The sequence below is a fragment of the Sander lucioperca genome, chromosome 5 (assembly GCF_008315115.2).
Source record: "Sander lucioperca isolate FBNREF2018 chromosome 5, SLUC_FBN_1.2, whole genome shotgun sequence".
In the NCBI taxonomy this organism is placed as follows: domain Eukaryota; kingdom Metazoa; phylum Chordata; class Actinopteri; order Perciformes; family Percidae; genus Sander; species Sander lucioperca.
The window spans coordinates 11027311-11047850 of NC_050177.1; the positions used below are offsets into that span (position 1 = coordinate 11027311).

The window sequence follows — 20540 nt, forward strand, 5'->3', positions numbered from 1 at the left end:
CCGTGCTTTGATCAAGGACAAGACAGCACCAGAAACCAAAGGGTCTTCCTGTTGAAGTCCCACAGTAACTCATCCTGGAGCATTTTGCCCTCGGAGCTTGAATCTTTACTAAGTGAATGTGGAACCCAGACAGAACAATATAAAGTTTTATCCCAGGAACTTGGAGGTCTTGATACTCTGTTTAATCTTTGTCATTGAAAGGTGGTTGCCCTCAGGTCATAATTATTACCAATAACAGTACTGCTTCCACAAGGCCTCAGTTTGGTAAACGGGTTATGTGTGTGTGTGTGTGTGTGTGTGTGTGTGTACGTGTGGTTGTGTGTGTATGTTGCATGCTCAGTGTTCCTTGTTGGTCCATCGATCAGATAAGCTTTTCCATTATCCAAGGCTTCAGTCTTTGCTTCCCATAGCCTCCCCTTATCAGACTCCACTGGGGCCACACACACACACACACACATGCACGCACACACTCAGGTCAGCCTGATGCCCTTCACACACTACGGGTTAGATAGGGGACCGAGGCGGTGCTGAGTGATGGTGGCACAAGGTGCTGACGTATGTACGTATGTGTTTGTGTGTGTGGATGTGTCAGGGATACCTTTTGCAATTGCAAGCACTTCTCATCGGTAACCTACTGATACTGGTGAGGTATCATTTGTGTCACTTCATTTGTTTTGCTTGGTCTGTGTGTGTGTGTGTGTGTGTGTGGGATGGGGGGCAGGGGAGCATGTAATAGCAGATGTCATTGGGATTGGTTGAAAGAGCTGCAGTTTGGAGCAGCAGGGTTGTATTTGCAAATCCTGGGTGGTCTTCTAATGGCTCTGGTCCTGCAGTTAACCTGCCTCTAACTGTAGGGTGTGTCCTACATTAAATGTCTATTTCCTGCCTCCCATGTTGGGCTATATAAAGCTGCTGTACCACTGACCTTGGCCCAGTCATTGTACAGTCACGCAGCCGGCTTCCTTCACTGCCATCGGCAGATCATTTTTTGCGTTGGTTTGTGAGTGTGTGTGTGTTTCTTTTTTATCATGAGATTGTGTTGTGGTACTCTGATCACATACTCTTAGACAGACAGACACGCACGCACGCACGCACACACACACAAGCGCACACATTTCGACACTGATGAACAGGTTTGATGTTGGTGTGTGAGAGGTATTAGTACTCGGCATCAGTAATCTCCCATTAGTGGCCTTGCATTTGAGGATCCTGATCGCTCAATATCACACAGCACATGAAGAGGGTAGAGTACATGATGATGCTGTGTGTGTGTGTGTGTGTGTGTGTGTGTGTGTGAGTGTGAGTGTGAGAGAGACAGAAGCCCTGTACATGGCAGATAGACATGAGTATGTGACAGAGAAACATGTGAGAAAGACTGACACTGAAAAAGATTGAGGGGAAAGAAAAAAATGAGTCAGAGAACATGGAAGTGACAAGAGGGAGAATTCGAGAGAGAGACTCAGAGAAAGACATCGAGAAATAAAAAGGGGGGAAAGAGGGAGGGGTGCTGGCACCAGCCTATTGAGGGCCAGATGTTTTGCGGCTAAAAAACTAGAGATGAATCAAAGCCATGTGAAGAGATTTATTAGGTTCCCATAGGAGCCCAGGCAGTATTACATGTAGCCCGCTCTGTTTACAGTGGCAAGAACCCCTAAACCACCCATCAACTACACTACTGGCTTGGCTGGGAATGTGAAGACTTTATATTTGGACTTATATAGGCTTTTGTCTTTATTCCTTTTCTCTCAGTGAATGTGCTGGAGGAATTGGAAGAGAAACACAAGGCTGTTTAGTCTGAGTGCGTGAGCCAGAGTAGTCAGCTGTAGCTCTGCCCAGTACAGTAGCACCCTCTGAATGTCTTTATTTGGCATCTGTTTCCCTCGATTTAGACTTGATTTCAGATGTGTTTTGCCTACTCTGTCTGCTACTCATATTGAAGTGTGACACAGAGAGCATAGTAGAGCTTGCTGCTTAATGGTTCAGCATTGACAACGGTGTAAAAGTTCCCTCCAGTATGATTTTTAGAATTAATCTCTTATGGATCCAATCTAATGCTGTCCATTTCAATAATATCGGTGATGGAATGCATGCCGTGCCCTCTTGTGTTAATGGCTGCATCAGTAATGGATCCACACTGTATTGCTGCTAAGAGCTGACTGAATAATCTGCCCCTGCTGTGGCTGGAAAGACTGAGCCAGCTGTTTAATGATGTCAGCGTGCTGGAGGGGAAACGAACACACACACACACACACACACACCGATGGACAGACGGACGCGGGCACGCAGCAAACGAAATGCATCCGTCATCGGCTGAACAGCTGAACTGATTTCACGGGAAGGAAACACCAACGCAGCCACTGTCAAGACAACCGCGATCGCATGCAGCATACCTACGCATAGTGAGGATAGGCCGATATGTAGACGACTCGTACTGTGAAATTAATGGGCCTGCCTTTGGGGTGTATGGATGTGACACTCAGTTGTCGGGTGGTGTAACTGACAATTAACCATTCTTTTTCTCCTCTCTCCTTGCAGATCGATGCCTTGAGTAAGAGAAGTAAAGAAGCAGAGGCCGCCTTCTTGAACGTGTACAAGAAAATAATCGATGTCCCAGGTAAGACTACGTTTCATGTCTGTGCTGCGTCCCTTTGTAGGTGTGTGTAAGTGTTTGTCTAGACACCTTCTGAGTCCAAAAAAACGTGACCAGGAGACCCCCTTATCTATGCAGACAAGTGCCAACAGGGAAAGAGAAAAAGCATGACACCACCCGTCTGGTGCTCCTTAACTGTGCATCCAGGCATGTGCAGTGCCTTAATATGTCCCCTCGAGATCACATCCCCACTGGTAAAGCCTTTGGAGGGTCTTAACAGAAGGTGCGTCCTGATATGGATGACAAGTGCGGCCATGATTGGCTGCTGCGAAGTGCACACATGAGCAGTCACGTTCAGCACACTGAGGCCGAGGAGGGACATGCAGCACAGAGTGTTACAGAACACACACAGCCACAGAGCTACTGGTTGGAGATTTTCAGCTGTATGGGAGCCCTGGAGGGGCCGTGTATGTAGGAATGAGAGAGGAGTTCATCTATAGCGTAAGGAGGTCATCATATTCCCACATGGATAGACCTACAGTAATATCTTTGGATTGTACTGCTCCCAATAAGTCAGCGCCAGCTCTGACGGGGCTATTCTTAACTTGCAGCGAGACAATGATGTAATGCCTGATGCACACACGCACACAGACACAGACCAGGCTGACTAATGCAGCAGTCTTGAAAGAGGAAACAGTGTGTTTTGTTCTGTCTTCTATCAGCTGAAGGCCTGGTTAGTCAGCCCAGTGTGCTCTGCTTTAGATTAAAGGTGTCTGGCGAGAGCGCTCAGCACCAGTGGCCCACAAGTCAAACTGCTTTTAACAGGCTGTACAGTTGATTTGGAGGGGGGCCTATGTGAAGGACGAAGGTTTGATAAGAGAGAGAGAGAAAGTTGATTTTCAAGGGTGCCGCAGCAGATTGGAGTCCAAATTCAGGACACAGTTTATGTTCCTTAGTGTTTGTTTGTACTTGTACTTTGCTTGTATTTGTGTGAGACTGTGCAAGTGTGCACATGTGTGTTTGTGACAAGGTGCGCGTGCGTGCGTGTCGGAGCTTAGCCCTGCATGGCGTGTCACCTTGACAGCACAAAATCAGCATGAAATTCCCCAATCGTTCTCTGCTGATCTCTCATTAGCATAGTTAAGATATCTAACTGCGTCAGACATGAGACACACACACACACACACACACACACACACACATCCCTTACCCCCAGCTGTAAGCTGTCAGTTCCTCTTATCTGTACAACACACACACATAAACACACACAAGCACGCAAACTGCTCTTTTAGCTGGCATGCTGATGAGCGTCGCCTGCGTCTCTTGGCTGCCTGTCACCAGTTTGCCACCCATGAGCACCAATCAGATGTGATTGGCCTGACTGACGGGGCTCTCTTCATCACACTGACAGTTAACCCTGCTGTGTGTTCACAGAGATGTTGGTAAAATGCCTCCAGAAAGTTGTCTTTCTTCCTTCTGTCTCTTGTTTCTTTAATCTCTTATTTACCTTTTGCTTTGCCTATTTTACGGCTCCACTTTGTCCATCTGTCTGCTCCCATGTTTCTCTTTTTTTCTTCTTGCTTTCAAGCTGCATCATAGTGAACACTTAAACTGATCATAGCCCTGTAATGTCTGTTGTTAATGTCCCATCTACTGTCTGTATCTTTCTATGAGCATCACTTAAGCAGTTCTATTGCTGTGTCAGCAGTTGACACATTACCCCAATACAAAAACCAAAGTTTATCTCATACACCAACAATAGTCTCTGTTGATACAATGGCTGATAGTGTATCATTCAATAACCTTTATGGATAAACAGAATGTGCTAAACTAACCATGACCTTTCAGTGCTGTGTGTTGTTGTAGCAAGCTAAGTCTCTGTTATGTTCTTTTTCTAATCAGTGAAATGCGAGAGAATATTTACAATGCTGAATTTCTTTAGGTCTATATCAATATTTCAGAATAATTAAAATCCAATAATGATATATATTTATATATTTTTTTAAAGACATGTCCTGGATAGGATATTTAACAGATGAACAATACACTTTTTTAATTTACAAATAATAAATAAAACCCCAAATATAGCATTTAAATTAAATAATTAAGACAAATACAGTGGAAAGATACCAGAAAATGCATTTTTCTGAAATGCATTTTTGAAGTTACTGCACTACAGTTTCTTTTTGCGCGTCTGTTAACATATTCATTCACATATCCTTTTGACCATATTAGTCTGTGATCATCCGTTATCATATTAGCGTATTGGTTCTGCAAATAGTCAAGCTCTGGCCTATAGCTGTCTGATGTAGAGCTGGGCGATACGGAGAAAATCAAATATCACGATATTATTGACCAAATACCTCGATGTCGACACAGCGACAATATTGTAGGGTTGACTATTGGTGCTTTAACAAAATATTTTCACAATTAGATTTTTTAAAAATAATCAACAATGTGAATATAATGATTAAGTGGTTAAAGGCAAGTAATAGAACAGCTAGAACAGTTTGGTAAGTTGAGAAGATTACATCACTTTACTGTAATGCAGCCTTTAAAACCAGGAAAAGACAACACTTACCATATTACAATATCCAAAATCTGAGACGATATCTAGTCTCATAACACAATATCGATATAACATTGCTATATTGCCCAGCCCTAGTCTGATGCATACAATAACATTGCTAGTAATTGTGATATATGTATATATTGTCCTTGCTGGAACCGGTAATTCTCCACAGGGAGATCAAAGGTCAGGGTCAGCTCCAGAACAGTTCTCCTGGAGCTGCAAGAGATTCATTGCCTTGCTCAAGGACTCTTCACCAGGGTAAACGCTTGCTCTCACAGGGCCTTGGATGGAGTTATTCCTAGCTCCCCACGCCACCTAGCCGCCCTTGTTTGTGTAATCTGCTTTGCAGTGTGTTAACGCGGTGTGTTTTGTCTCTGCCAGATCCTGTACCTGTGTTGGAGCTGGCTCAGCAGCTGCAGCTGAAGCTCCAGAGGATGCACGACATTGAGACGGAGAACACCAAACTTCGAGAGACACTGGAGGACTACAACAAAGAGTTTGCAGAGGTCAAAAACCAAGGTTAGAGACAGGATACATGCAGAGCCCCGCAATTTGGGATTGTCCTGACTTTGAGAGGGGCATGGATGTAGGACACAAAAACTCATATACGTAGTGTTTGTGTAGTTCGACAGTGTTTCAATGTTCTATTCTCTCATATATTGCATCTGCATTACTACTGTGCGCAGTTACAACCATTGAATGTGCAGAGTGCACAAAAACAAAACGAAGATGGTGAAGCAGGCTGCTCCGGTGAGAATGAGAAAACTGAATTATGCATATTGGTATTTGAATGGCTAATTTAACATTTGGCCAACATTGGGACAACAACCTTTTGACTTACAGTGGCACATTTACAGTGATGTTGATCATTGTGCATTGTCCTTTTAGTTTTAGGTGATCACAGTCTGTCAGTTGGAAATATTGTACAAAGCAAGATCACATACATTTTGTTTAACTTTTCAGTTTGACATTTGGCTACAACAAAGTAGTAATGTTGTAAATATTGTTAAGAATTTCTAACTGCTGATAGTCTGAGAAATTCCACACTGTCAAAAGTAAAAGTATGTGTGCAAAATTGCAGCAAAATCATTTTTGTAATGCTTGAAGTAACTTCACCATTATGCCTGCATGGTGGTGAAGAAGAAGATAGATGCACATGATAGAAGTGCAAATATAAGGTCAAAGAAATTTAGAATTATTTAGATGCCCTTTTCAAAGGAAGAGGCCACACTTGAACATATTTAAATGCCTTATAATTTTTTCAAAAACACAAAAAATTTACAATGTTTTACATTTTCAAATAGGTTTTCAGGGGGAAAAACATGAGGCACCGTTTCATGAATAAAAAAACAACCGGCTACCTCGGGGTAAAGAAAGATGGAAAAACTGACAGAGGCAGAGATATGAGTGAGAAGCAGTAATAAAAGTGGTGTAATTTCAGTCGAAAAAGAGGAGTGAGCGAGTGGGCAGGGAATGTTTTGGAATCCCCCTTTCCTCAGTGAGAGTTAATTGGAACAGCTCGATAGCGGCAGGGTTCCATTCTGCCATTGATTTTCCTGTTCCCTCATCCTTTATCCCTCCTTCCCGCCTCAATAGATGGGGGATATTTAAACCCCAAAACACACTGTGGAACTCCCACTCCTGTTAAACGCACATGCGGACCTGCCCACACACACACACACACACACACACACACACACACACACACACACACACACAAAAGAGTGCAGGGGCCATTGATCCTCGCAACCTAAATGTTTAAAGTTCAGTTAAGCAGTTAAGGGGTAAGAGGGCTCTGAGGGGACTCTCCTCTATTGATTATGTGTCAGAGCAGTGAGACTGGAGTTTAAATCACACACACACACACACACACACACACACACACACACACAAAGTGCTAAGAGCCCTCAGTCAAAGACAGCAAGCAGCAATGCTCTTTATCATTGTCTCACTCACTTATATCTTTCTCTGAGAAACACACACACACACACACACACACACACACACACAGAGGCCTATTTATTACCCCAGTTATGTGTTAGATTTATTTCAGGCTGCCCCATACAGAGCTCAGCCGTCAGCAGGTTATGGGGTTTCAGCACTAATGCAGTCCTAATGAATACACCACATCTACCGTTGGTGAACAGTGAATATTCTATACCAGTCATGGATGTAAAGATTAGGCAGCAGCCATAGGGGCCAAGGCTTTGGTCTGTGCTGACAGAGGAAGAATGTGGGATATGAAAAGCTGTTTCTTAAGCAAAGGTCAAACCCCCGCCCTGTCAAATGATTATTGTCATCAGTGCCATTTATCACATCTAGGAAACCGCTATAGTTTGTTGTCTATATGTTTTGCCAATGTCCCGTATTAGAATTCTTCCCTCCTTTTCTCTTAACGCCCAACTTTCTGCTTTAACCTCCTCCAGAGGTGACCATTAAGGCCTTGAAGGAGAAGATCCGTGAGTATGAGCAGTCTCTGAAGAATCAAGCGGAGAACCTGGCCCAAGAGAAGCAGCTCCAGCTACACAACGACTATGCAGAGAAGGAGAGGTATAGCTTTGTGTGTGTGTGTGTGTGTGTGTGTGTGTGTGTGTGTGTGTGTGTGTGTGTGTGTGTGTGTGTGTGTGTGTGTGCGCTACAGGAGCAGTGCTTCAAGTAATAACCATTTGCCATTTCAAACCTTTGGGTCATTGTGTTCTCAGACAGAACTGCTATGATTCTAATCTTTTTTTTTTTTTTTTTTTTTAAGATTATTTTTTGTGCTTTTAATGCCTTTATTGGATAGGACATCTTAAGACAGGAAAGTGGGAGAGAGATTGGGATGACATGCAGCAAAGTGCCGTGGGTCGGAATTTAACCCGTGGCCGCTGCCGTGAGGACAGAGCTGCCAGGGCGCCCCATGATTCTAATGTTTGAATTATAGATTCAAGATATCTGCCTGAGCTATTTACAACTTAATTATTTTTTTCTCAGTTTATAGTCCTTGGACTTTTTTCTCATAGTTATCAGTTTAATCAACAAATTGCTGCTTATTCCCTCCCCGGCATTGGCTTTCTTTTACAGTTCAGTGCAGGAATGGAAGATACATAAAAGACAAAGCCAGCATTTTTGTCATGTGGGTGCTTGCTTGCCATTCTTGTCTTGATGGAAATCAACACCTCACACTCTATTTTCTGTCTTTACCACAATATCTTTCAGCCTTTTCTGTTCAGAGTAATTGCTACCACAGACATCTACTGTGTCTGAAAATATACGGTCCCTGAATTAAAACCCGCCAAATTACTATATAATGACAAAAAAAATATGCTTAGGTGTCACTCTATTTTGATACAAAGTAATTCATTTTGATTTAATAGGTTACTTCCTTTCCAAACCCATTTTCAGGTCATTTTGAAGTATGTGATTTTCAGATACACAGAAAGCCTGTGGCAGTAATAAATAAGCTCAAAATTGCTGCCAGATATTTAAGGAACATGAAAAAACAATGCAGACGACGTATGATGTATTAACTCTTACAAAGGCTAGCATGAGTCACTCTGTTACTCTCCTTTCCCAGGAAGGAGTCTTGTTTAACATGAAGATGCAGGCAGCCATAATATAGTTTCACTTTAAACCAGTCTTGGGCACCGTTCCTTCTGCATCGCTCAGTAAATCCAGACCAATATGGTGTTGGCCAGTTTGAATTATCATGTGAATCCACATGAAGTTCAGACCAGTTAACCTTAAAATGTAGTTGTCTTGGATATCTATGTGCTCCTGTTGTGAATTAAAGGGATAAATAAACGTGTGCAGAGTCAAAGAGAAATGATGAGCACTCATCAGATAAGTGCAGGGCGCCCGGATAGCTCAGTTGGTAGAGCGGGCGCCCATATATAGAGGTTTACTCCTCGACGCAGCGGGCCCGGGTTCAACTCCAACCTGCGGCCCTTTGCTGCGTGTCATTCCCCCCTCTCTCTCCCCTTTCATTTCTTCAGCTGTCCTGTCAATAAAGGCCTAAAAATGCCCAAAAAATAATCTTAAAAAAAAAAAAAAGATTAGCTGGTGCAGCCTGAGGGCTTAAAGACACAGCCCATTTTCGCTGAGGGTGAGCAGGAGTTAACTGTGATGGATGTATCAAAGCTGAAAATGAAGCACTGCCATTATCTCAAAACCAATTAAAAAGTCAATACAGTCAGTCGTAGAGCTAAGCAACACAACCATGTTAATGTGCACTTTTTGGTGTTAACCACACTCCACCATGCATATATAATAATGCTATATTAACTGCTGTAATACCAAGTGATGGAGACTCATTTCTGAATTGCTGCAAGCAAAAAAAAGATGGTAGCCTACACATACATTACACAGGAAAAAAGTTTTTTCCACTGCATCACTTTATTTGTTTATACAGGAAATTACATCCTCTGTGGTGGTTGATCATATAGCAGTATTTTGGATACTGCTTGCAATCCTTTTACAGAAATGTTTACCTGCATGGAGGTTATCAACGTCATTGTCACTGTTTTTTCTCAAGAAAACAAAATTGCCAGTAGATTACTTACTTACAGTTGCATCATATTCTGCTTTAATTCCAAAGTATGAAGCACTGCCAACAAATACGACTGACTTTCTTTCACATTCCATTACAGTTATCAAAACGCTTTGGAAGAAACTTTGTCAGTGATTATTTTGGCCCACTTTAAGTTGATTTGTAAGAATTGTGTGTATTAAATGTACATTACAGAGCTCATATTTCCCCTCGTGGCAATCCTCTTGATTGCAGCGAAGACGTGTTAAAGCTCATTGCCCGTTTCAGACGCACAGCAGCAGATCAATTGTCCAACTGTATTTCCTTTACGTCAGTGTTTTATAGGCCTCTTCCTGTCTGCAGAGAGCTGACTTCCTGTGTCTGAGAGGGGCAGTAAATGGATGGCACCTCTGATGCATTTTATCCTGCAAGGAGGGAGAGAGAGAGAGAGATGAAAGGATGAAGTAGAGGGCAGAAAAATAGAGATGACAGGAGAGACAGATTGGCGGAGAAGGGGGGCATCAAAGAGTGCCATAAAGACTGTCTTTGTGCTAGATTATTGATGTTTTTACACGCAATGGCAATTTCTCAGCAGAGCCCAACTTTTTATATGCTAAGAATGAATCTATTTTATCCTTGTGGTTTCTGACGCCCCCTCCCCCCTCTCTTACTCAACCCTTGCTCTCTCCCCCCCCCCCCCCCCCCACACCCACCCCCACCCCGGGTGCAGTGTGCCCCAGTGGCCAGACATTCCTGCCTAATAGGGCTGCTTAATGAGGAGTGGGTTGTTTTGGGAGGATTTTAGTGGGGAAAACACTTCAGAAATGATGGGAGAATTGTTGCAGTTGCCACAGAGTTTGAACCCAAGATTTACTGACTCAGTATCTGTGACTTTCTGCTCCCGGCTTTCTTTTTCTTTCCTTCTGTCTGCCTCTGTAGGAAACTCCAGGAGAGCCAGGACTCCATGTCGTCAAGGTTGGAAGAGGCCGAACACAAGGCCCAGTCCCTACAGACAGGTACCAGCCTGTGTACAGTTTTAACCAGCTCAGATAAAACTGGCCCTTATTACTGAAAATGAGGTGGTGCTGGCTTTAAAGCCTCTGAAAACTTGGTTTCAAATCTTTTTTCAAAATTGTTTTCCTCATTGAATGTTCATTCACTGTAAAAGTGTGGAAGAAAGCATTTCTAGTGAAGTTTAACACCTAATCTTCTTCATCTGGATTAGGTGGGTGTGGTTTGATCAGATTGATAGCGGCCTAGCAACATGAGCAGATAACTCCAACTGTCAAAAGTTGAAAAGCACAAGCAACAACACAAATACAGAAGTCTCTCATGGGAAATACCCAAATTGTTTTCTTTGAAAATTGTGTTTAAAAATTGTAATTAAATACTTGGATATAAGTTAATTCAACTTCATATGAAAGCTGACTTGTAGCGGCGGGATTCACTATTGACTCATTTCTCGTCTTTTACAGCACTTGAAACAACTCAGGCCGAGCTCTTTGATTTGAAGACCAAGTATGACGAGGAATCCACAGCAAAGTACGTCTCTTGGTGCTCTATGTGTGTGTGTGTTTGCGGGTGACTTCTCCCCTCCTCCAGTCTGTTCCTGACATAATCATTCTGTTTAGTGAATCTCCTTGCCTGGAAACTCCCCCTTCTCTCTCCCAAACAGCTGGATTCTCTCCCACAACGCTCAGCAGCCTCCAAATCCCAGCGTTACCCACGCACTGTAAATACAGACAGGGATTGTAATGCGTTTTGCAGCCACAGCAAGCCCCAAAATAGAGATTTTTGTTTGTGCGGTGTAGGTTAAAGCACACTCTGATTCATCAGGGTCATGATAGGAGAGGCGGACGAGGGTCACTTTGAGATCTGACTAAAAGCCATGCAGGCTTCTAACAGGACCTGTAAGATAAGGTGGCTTCAATTACTTGAGCTGTAGGCATCTATCATTATTGATCTTACAGTGGTGGCGAGGATGAGAACAGAAGCTTTTCCATGTCAGCACTCCTCACTGTGAAGTGGCACTTTATGACATTCACACTCTTTGTTCCCTCAGGGTTAGTAGCTGGAGCCAGAACCACTTGAGCACCCAAACCAGCATTCAGAAAAGTTTCAAATTCTGAGAAGAAAAACCAAGCCTTTCAGGGTGTTTTGTTGGTAATTGGTATACTGCAAAACACACATCACACTTTCCTTGAAACATTTACTCTTTCTTTGAATCCAAGACTATTTATAAAATTGGTCAAGGGCATCCTATGTGCACACTGTCCACAAAGTACGGCACAGTATCACCTTGGCTTTTAAGGTTTTCCCCCACCCCATTTCCTATGCCCCTAACTCACTGTGTCTCTCCATTAACAGACTTGTTAAATTGATTGGCTGTTAAAAACAGATCGATCCCTCTTCTGTCTTCCTCACAATACTATTTTCCTCCTACTCTACCTCCCTGACTACCGCACATTGTCTTTTACCTCCTGTATTGTGCATTTGTGAGTGTAACAGGAAAGGCGACAGGAAGATATTGCATGCAGTGTAGTGGCACTAATCCATAGGTTTCATAGTCTATCAGAACCCTCCCCCTCCCATTTATTTTCTTTACTCATTACAACATTGCAGCGCTCCTCTACTATCTCTAATTTCTTTACACTTCATTCTTCCTTTTTCCATCCTTGTCCGTTCCTTTTATGTCAGAATAAAACAAATTTTTTTGAAAAGACACATATAGTAAGCCCCATTTGCTTACAGAAGCTAATAAACACATGCCGGCACACACACACACACACACACACACACACACACACACACACACACACACACACACACACACACACACACACACTCGTGAGCCTGAGGCAGTCAGGGTCCTTGACTATGTGGCGTGCTGTGATCTGAAATTTTAATGCAACGCTTTAAAGCACACACAAACCCTCTCTAACCCTGCACCCTCCCAGTCCTTGGAGTCCTTCCCCCGTTTACTGCTTGGCTGAGCAAATCGCCAGTGTTTGGCTGAACACAACTTTTAACCCTTTGACTGTGTATATTTTGGCCCTGCAAAACGCAAACTACATACATATCAGGCACTTTTTACACACACACACACACACACACACACACACACACACACACACACACACACACACACACTTGCTCTAAACTTTCCACTAAGGAGGACATTGCGTGACAAATCCTCCATCCTCTTGCTGCATTCGGGTAATCTGCCTTTTAAAACACACTGACACACACACATGGACGTACACACACTCCCTGAGAATTTGGTCAATGTTGCAGTGCCCGGAGTGTGTGAGCTTCAGCGGGAGGCATGCGTGCAGATGTAGCGTAGCCCCCTGTCCGTGTCGGCACTGTAAGGGTCTGGCTGGCCGCGTTTTACCCGTTTAGCCCCTGTTAAAGATTAATGATATATTGATCCCCAGCCCCACAGGAGTGTGTGTGTGTGTGTGTGTGTGTGTGTGTGTGTGTGAGAGACCATTTTGGGAAAACCCTTTAATTGCTGATAATTAGGAAATAATAGCCAATTGACAGTTGCCTGTGTCCATCTCTAGCACAAACAAACACAAAATGGCACACAACGTACACACACACACTCTCTCAGCTAGCTTCTTTTTAAGCCTCCTTAAAATCCCCAAGGTAACACGCTGTGAAAACGCAGTGTGGAGAAAGGAAAGAAAAGGAATGGAGTGATGAAAGCTAGAGGGCAAAAAGCAAGTCAGGGGCTGGAGGCTACAGCGAGGAAGAGAGGATAAGAGTGTGATAGAGGAGGGAAATGAAAATCTAAATCAGGGGAATATCCTGCTGGCACCGAGGACAGAGGCCAAGGAAGAGAGGGCGAAAGATGAGAGAGGGGAGGTGGAAGGAAGGAAAAAAAGATGAAAGGAGAAAAAGTGGAGGGCAATGGGCAGGGAACGGGTTGAGGGGAAAAGGACAGAGGCAAGCAGAGGGTGGAAAAGAAAAGGAGCTGTTGAGTGAGGAGCAAGAGAGAGAAGATGATAAGAGATGAAAAGGCCTGTCTGAGATGGAGGAAGTACAGTCGGGGCTTAGAGGCTCTGGACTTGTTTCAGAAGTCCTACAGTACTCACTGATGTCACTTGTGCACCCATTGGCTTTCATGGTACAAAAGAGTGTGTGTGTATGTTTGTGTGTGCGATTTCTAGTGCAGCTGTGCATCTACTCTATAGCTCCTCCCTGTGGCTGCTAGATAGTTTTGTAGGTATGTTTTGATGTCCTAAAATCAGGGTTTATCATTACAAAGGACCCTCTCTTTACTGTTCAGTGTTTGACGAATGAATTCCTTTGGGTCCATTGGCTGGCCATGGACAGTTCCTGCCCTGCCCAGCGACTGACTGACTGACTGTATCAGGATATGCAGAAAATCCTTTCCCTGTGATCTGCTTTGGCCCTCAGCCTCTAGCTTTGCCTTTTATAATTCCCAAATACAGCCAAATCCAAAGGTTATTTAAGAAGACTTTGTGCATCTGTACTTTGATTAAATGATCACATTTGGAGCAAGAGCGGTGGTGTATTTGGGTTGCATTACTACCCGTAAACGCTCTCCATTACAAGCTTTTCTGGCTTGTTGGCTCTCTGACCTTACATTTGTGTGCGCGGGAGAGCGAATGAGTGCACACGTGGGTCCTGCACACTATAGCTTAAGACAGGATAAAAGCTGGTGAGGTAGTGTACTATTATGTTGCTTAAATGCATACTAGATCCTTTTAACTGTTAGCGAAAGAATAAAAGTGGAGAGTGAAAATCTCTCCCACACACATCTGATTCTTTTTGCTGCATTGCCTGTGGCACAATGTTGACCTAATATCAACTGTGTCTGTTTTGTTACACGCATTCAAAATCAGTAGTACTCAAGCCTATGGGACAACACTGTTTCTCATACTGCGACACACAAATACAAAAGCTGCGTGCATTATTGGGTTCACTATCAAAAGATTGCAGGGAAATCAAAAGGTCTTAATGGACGCAGCAGTGCACATATGCGCTCACATCTTTGTACCCAATGCCGCCCATGTGTTTTAATAAACAAGTAATGTCTTAAATAAACATACATGCATGCGCACTGTGTCTTAGTACTGCAAAGTTCTGTGAAGATTTTTTTTTTTTTTTTTTGAACAATCTGTTTATTGGATTTTACATAGTTATAAAACAAACAGGCAAACAATACTGTTCCATACAATAGTAATTGCAGATGTAAATTCAACATATCACAGGACAGATACCAACCCCCCACCCCCCCCTCCCACCGGCACCTAGCCCCAACAGATGGGGACATATAGTTGAAAAGTAAAGAAAAACAAAAAATAAATAAATAAAAATTATGGGTTAATAGAGGAAGAGAGCACAAGGATAAATACATAAACAGGTAAATAAAATAGAAAAGAATAGATAAAATAAATAATACTAAAAATAAATAAAATAAACTAATAGAGAAATAGGATCAAAAAAAAAAATCTAAGTTGGAAGATCCTAAATGTATATATACATGTATACACATATATATATACACACACACATGTAAACATACACACGCACCAATTAAAAATAAATCCGTAACAATGACAAATAAAAACAAAGAAAACCCACTCACAGGCTCAACTCATTGCAGTACTTAGTGCACAGAGATCAAACATTTTGTGCTATTGACATAAGACAGGAAGGGATTCCAGGACTTCTCAAATGAGACAGCCTTGCCAATCAAAGTCAGTCTTATTTTTTCTAATTTAAGAAAATAAAGCACGTTCTGTGAAGATTTGTATCCATTCGTTTGTCATGGCTTCCCCAAAATGGGGATGTAAAGCAAAATGTATTCAAAATCTATCTTGGGGCGCACACACACACACACACACACACACACACACACACACACACACACACACACACACCATGACAACTAATTAACAGAGATGGTAATCATATTAAGGCAATTAATTAAGGCATAGTGTGTAACTTTTTTATTTTATTTTTTTGCAAGTCCTATAAAAATTACCATTCATTGTGTTTCTGTGTTCAGTGTTGTTTTGTCTTCCACATCTCTGTCATTGTTTGCAGGAAAGTGACAGGTATTCACGTCAATCATGAAAAGAGGGTTATTAAAATACTTTTCCAAAGTCCAGAAAGACGTGGTGTTATGGAGATGTATGCCTGCTGCCTGACCTCTAGCAAGTGAGAGGTGAACCATGGCCTCCATCCAGACCATTAGTCAGACACAATCACACAGCTTCATAGCAGATTAGTCTGCTGTATTAGGATTTAGAGCTCTATTAATGTAATCCCTCTGTTTTAGTGTGGCCTGGGTTTAGGGGCTTACATGTGCACACCCACACACAGATACGCACACACACACTTAAATACATGTATGCTTGCACACATACAAGCTGTTTGGGTTATGGAGTTCACAATCAATGGATTAAGGTGAAATTTAGACCGTAGCTTAATGGACACGGCACTGGCATTCTCTAAATGTGTTCTCTCTGAACAATCACACACACACACACACACGTAATGTGTGCAGAGTGTACTTCTCTTTCTGGGATTCAATCTTCTAGCTATCTATCAATTCCTTGTTTTTATTTGTGTGATGCATTTCCGTGAGTCTATTTAAAGCACTGTCACGTCCTCTGTAACAGTCAATGTCTTTCTCAGGGCCGATGAGATTGAGATGGTGATGACAGACCTGGAAAGAGCCAATCAGGTAACCCGCTCAACATCATAATTGAACATTTTTACACAGCGTTGTCCAAATAGTCCGTCACACCAAACTCCAAGTATTAATTATTGAAATACAATAAGCAACTGAGTTCTTAAACTGAAGTTGTTAAAATGAAAATGTGGCACAGAAGGAAAATGTGTACTGATGCAAGTACATTTGATTTAAAGGATCTAGTCTAGTGATATTCTATATTTATCTTGCCATCAACAAATGTCATGAAAAGACCGAAACCAAAAATGAATGTATTCTACTAATAAGTATCGTCTGTTTAAGCTGAAAAAAACAAAGCCTGATATAGCTTGTTGCTCTGTGCCATTGTCGTCCAAAAACTGTTAACAACCCATCAGTGAGCCACAAAGTTGCACTGGGTGACATGTTAAACATGGGATCTGTAGTTTATTTTGAGTCGTTCCCATATACACAATCCAGCTGCTGTAAATATTCACTAGAGCCCCAAATGTGTATTAATCCGCGGCTGAAAATAGTCCACAAAAAAGCACTATTTACTCCTGTTTGAGTAACATTTGTGCCCAGCTGTTAGGGAATTATTTAGCTTTTTTTCTATATCCATGACTCTATAAGATTTACTTAAAGAACAATAGGCCTTGTGGCTGAGAGAGGTGGGAAAAGTTGGAAAGTATTGAGAGATGGACTAACACACTTGGTTTTGGTCTTTTTTATACGTTGTTTAGAATACCAAAAACAAAAGAACATCACCAACTTTATCCTTTAAAATATAAATATTCTTATGTTCAGAATCTATGAAATGTGGCTTACGTTGACAAATAATGACTTGCTTATCACTGTGAGGGCTACTGTTTGTTTTACATGTTTATTATACACCTACTAAACCCACCCAGCTGAAATAAGCCCCCATAGCGCGTCTTCTGCCCTTGTGTTGTAAATATTCTCGTGGTATCTGTTAATGTCATTGTTGTTAACTTTCATTATTAGCCCAAGAGTATGATTTGTGGCTAAAGGGGTAGCATAGGCAGGCATGTAATGTTAATATTGGCCTAAAGGTTAGCACTCCAACTATAATGCCACACACACACACACACACACACACACACACATACACACACACACACACACATACACATACACATACACACACACACACACACACACACACACACACACACACACACTATTCACACTTGTGATTTGAGGTTTACAGAGGTTGACAGCATGGCCTCCAGCTCAGTCACAGACTTTTTATACGCTTTTATAAGGAGAAAATGGAAAACAGGATTTTTCTCTTGCGCCTAGCAGTCCAACTCCCACCCAGTCAATAACCGCTCTCAATATGGTTGCAATTAGGAACACTGTGGAATCAGCTCCCTGTAACTTCTAATGATGGCAAGTTGGCCAGTGTTGCAGATGATTCCCAACTGGAGCATAGCAGTTTGGCCATAAATATAAGGCAGGCAGCGGGTATCATCTCAATTCCCAGCTCTAAATTTAATATTGTCAATTAAGGAAAAATCCACCCTCTACCATCAGCCCTCTCTGCCCTTCGCCACTCCGTAGTACAGTATGTGTTTGTTTATGCTGGAAGGGGGCAACTTCCTTTTCATACAGACACACGGTCGGCTTGTAGAAGAAGATAGAGGTATATTTGAAAACTTTAATACTTTAATCTGATTTCCTTTTTGGAATGCAGTGTAGTAAAATTCAGCCGTATACTTTGCATAAAGATTATCGAGCTGAAGAAAAGTGTTGAGATAATTATTGTACCGTTTCATCACCAACATCATCATCCTCCGACGACCATTAAATTGCTGCCACAAGACGGATTGTACGTTAATTAAGGGGCAGGTGATGGCGCAGTGGATATGACACATGCTTTTGGTGTGGGAGATCTGGGTTCAATTCCCACTGCCATACATCAACCAATGTGTCCCCGAGCAAGGCACTTAACCCATAGTTGCTCCAGAGGCGTGCATCCTCTGACATATATAGCAACTGTAAGTCTCTTTGGATAAAAGCGTCAGCTAAATGACATGTAATGTAAGGCATGATGGCACTATAGGAAGAACTTTTGCTTTCTTGGGCTTACTATTCTCTTGTCGGTCTGCTCTCACCATCTACGTGTATTAAGTAGGTTTGCAACGGTTCTGTGGGGCAAGCAGAAAATTGAGACGAGTTGAGGGAATGTGTGTATGCCAGTGGAAAAAAAAGTACATCACACAGTAGCGATGAATTGAGCATTAGATTGATCATGTTTGACCACTTGTTGAACTTTTCCTCGTCTCCATCCAGCGAGCAGAAGCAGCCCAGAGAGAGACGGAGTCGCTCAGAGAGCAGCTGTCCTTGAGTAACCAATCCCAGCAGCTCGGCAGCCCTGCCAAGGCCGACCCCAACACGGTAACACATTTCACTGCTTCGCTGCTTTACCGCAGGGCTGATAAAGAGGTATTGATAGGCTAAAGATCTGCTCTGCCTTTTTATGCTAGAGGCGATCAGCTGATTACAGCGTCAATTTATGGATCACTGTGATCACTGATGTTATTTAAGGTCAGGCATGATGCATTGATTTGTTGACAATTGATTTCCAAGGAAGGGTTGCCAAGGTGGCAATAAGTGATTGGTGTATTGATTAACCTGTTCAAAAGACTGCAGAGGTGAGGCTTAGTCAAAGACAGACTGCCACACCAAAGTATCTGCTTAATTGATCCCTCAGTGTTAGGTGGTTGTGATTGGTTGATCGATTACCTCTTTTTATTGATCTAATGGAGGAGGCGTTTTGAAACGATAATCAGTACATTGATCAGCTTCCGTCTGCCATAGAAATACTGATTGCTGCAGTGATCAACTGAATGTATCTGAAAGTACTCCATATAGGTTTTATTCAGCTCATTGGATTAAACTGCCATTCTATTGGTCTTTCAGGAACAGCCGACGGAGGTGGCATCCCACTCAAGTCTGGAGGCGGAGCTCAGGGCCAAAGAAAGGGAGACCGCCCAGCTGGTGGAGGACGTCCAGAGACTGCAGGCCAGCCTGACCAAACTCCGAGAGACCACCAGCTCCCAGATCACACAGCTGGAGCAGCAGCTCAGCAGCAAGACTGCTGTTCTCAAGGTACCAGCTGAACATACAGCTTTTCGTTAGATTGAAGTTAGTTTCTAACTATTTCAGCTATTCATTTCTCATAAGACCATTTATGTATTCTTGTCTTTTTCCTGCTATGTTGTGTATTCTGATCACACCTCTTAACTATATTCACACTTTTACTCTCTCTGTTCTGTTATCTAGAGTTCCGTCTCTGAAATAAGTATATGCCATTTACAGATCCAAGGTTTGCTTTTATTATCTAATTCATTTTCATGTAATTTCATCTCTTTAACTACAGGAACTAGAGGAGAAACTGCAGAAGCAAGCTGACTATGAGGAGGTGAAGAAGGAGTTGAGGTGAGGAGCACACACAGAGGAGTGTGTGCGTGCGTGTTTGTGTGTGTCCATCACAGATCTATTGCTTGCTTTTGATGTCTTTAACAATGTTAAACAAGATGCGTCTCTCATTTAAGATGTGTAACTCAATTGAGTGCCCAAATGAAGGTGAAGCTTGTATGTCTGTAGCTTTATATTGTCTCTCTCGCGCTCTTCCCCTCTATTCTTTCTTCATCTGTAGAGAGACAGAAATAGGAAAGCTAGCATGTTACACTGTAGATGTGTGTAGTACAGAGTTCATATGGATTTTTGTTGATCTCTCTCTCTCTCTCTCTCTCTCTCTCTCTCTCTCTTCCCCCTCCCCCCTCAGTATCCTCAAGTCTATGGAGTTTGGAACATCTGACTCTGTGCAGGTAAAAGTGACAGATACAATCTATCGGCACATAATGCTGCAGTAATAATAGGTATTAAGTCCATGATGAAAGAAAAATGTTACATTTTGAGTCTCATTTTTAATTTCCGTTCCACCTGTCCCCTCCATCAGGACTCCTCCAAACCTCTGGAGGTGCTGTTGCTGGAGAGGAACCGTAGTCTTCAGTCTGAGAGCGCCGCTCTGCGCATTGCCAACACCGAGCTCAGCGGTAAGTCTGCCCGAATGTAAGCTTATAGAAAGGGCTGGGTTCATCAACACTGGCCAGGCTATCTTGGCAAAACCTTCACTCAGACCAGCAAAAAT

At 42.6% G+C, this 20540-nt stretch overlaps 1 protein-coding gene across 5 annotated transcripts in view; it reads left to right on the top strand.

Annotated features, from left to right (window-relative positions):
- The window catches only part of cux1b (cut-like homeobox 1b), a 65142-nt gene that overhangs the window by 24432 nt on the left and 20170 nt on the right, over window positions 1-20540 (top strand). For all 5 annotated transcript variants that reach the window (XM_031296609.2, XM_031296606.2, XM_031296607.2 and 2 more), the window contains exons 4-14: window positions 2536-2614; window positions 5544-5681; window positions 7589-7712; window positions 10609-10685; window positions 11145-11211; window positions 16345-16393; window positions 18677-18781; window positions 19307-19495; window positions 19767-19825; window positions 20175-20217; window positions 20349-20445. In XM_031296609.2, the coding sequence (XP_031152469.1) occupies window positions 2536-2614; window positions 5544-5681; window positions 7589-7712; window positions 10609-10685; window positions 11145-11211; window positions 16345-16393; window positions 18677-18781; window positions 19307-19495; window positions 19767-19825; window positions 20175-20217; window positions 20349-20445 (1027 nt within the window). The remainder of the gene's footprint in view (window positions 1-2535; window positions 2615-5543; window positions 5682-7588; window positions 7713-10608; window positions 10686-11144; window positions 11212-16344; window positions 16394-18676; window positions 18782-19306; window positions 19496-19766; window positions 19826-20174; window positions 20218-20348; window positions 20446-20540) is intronic.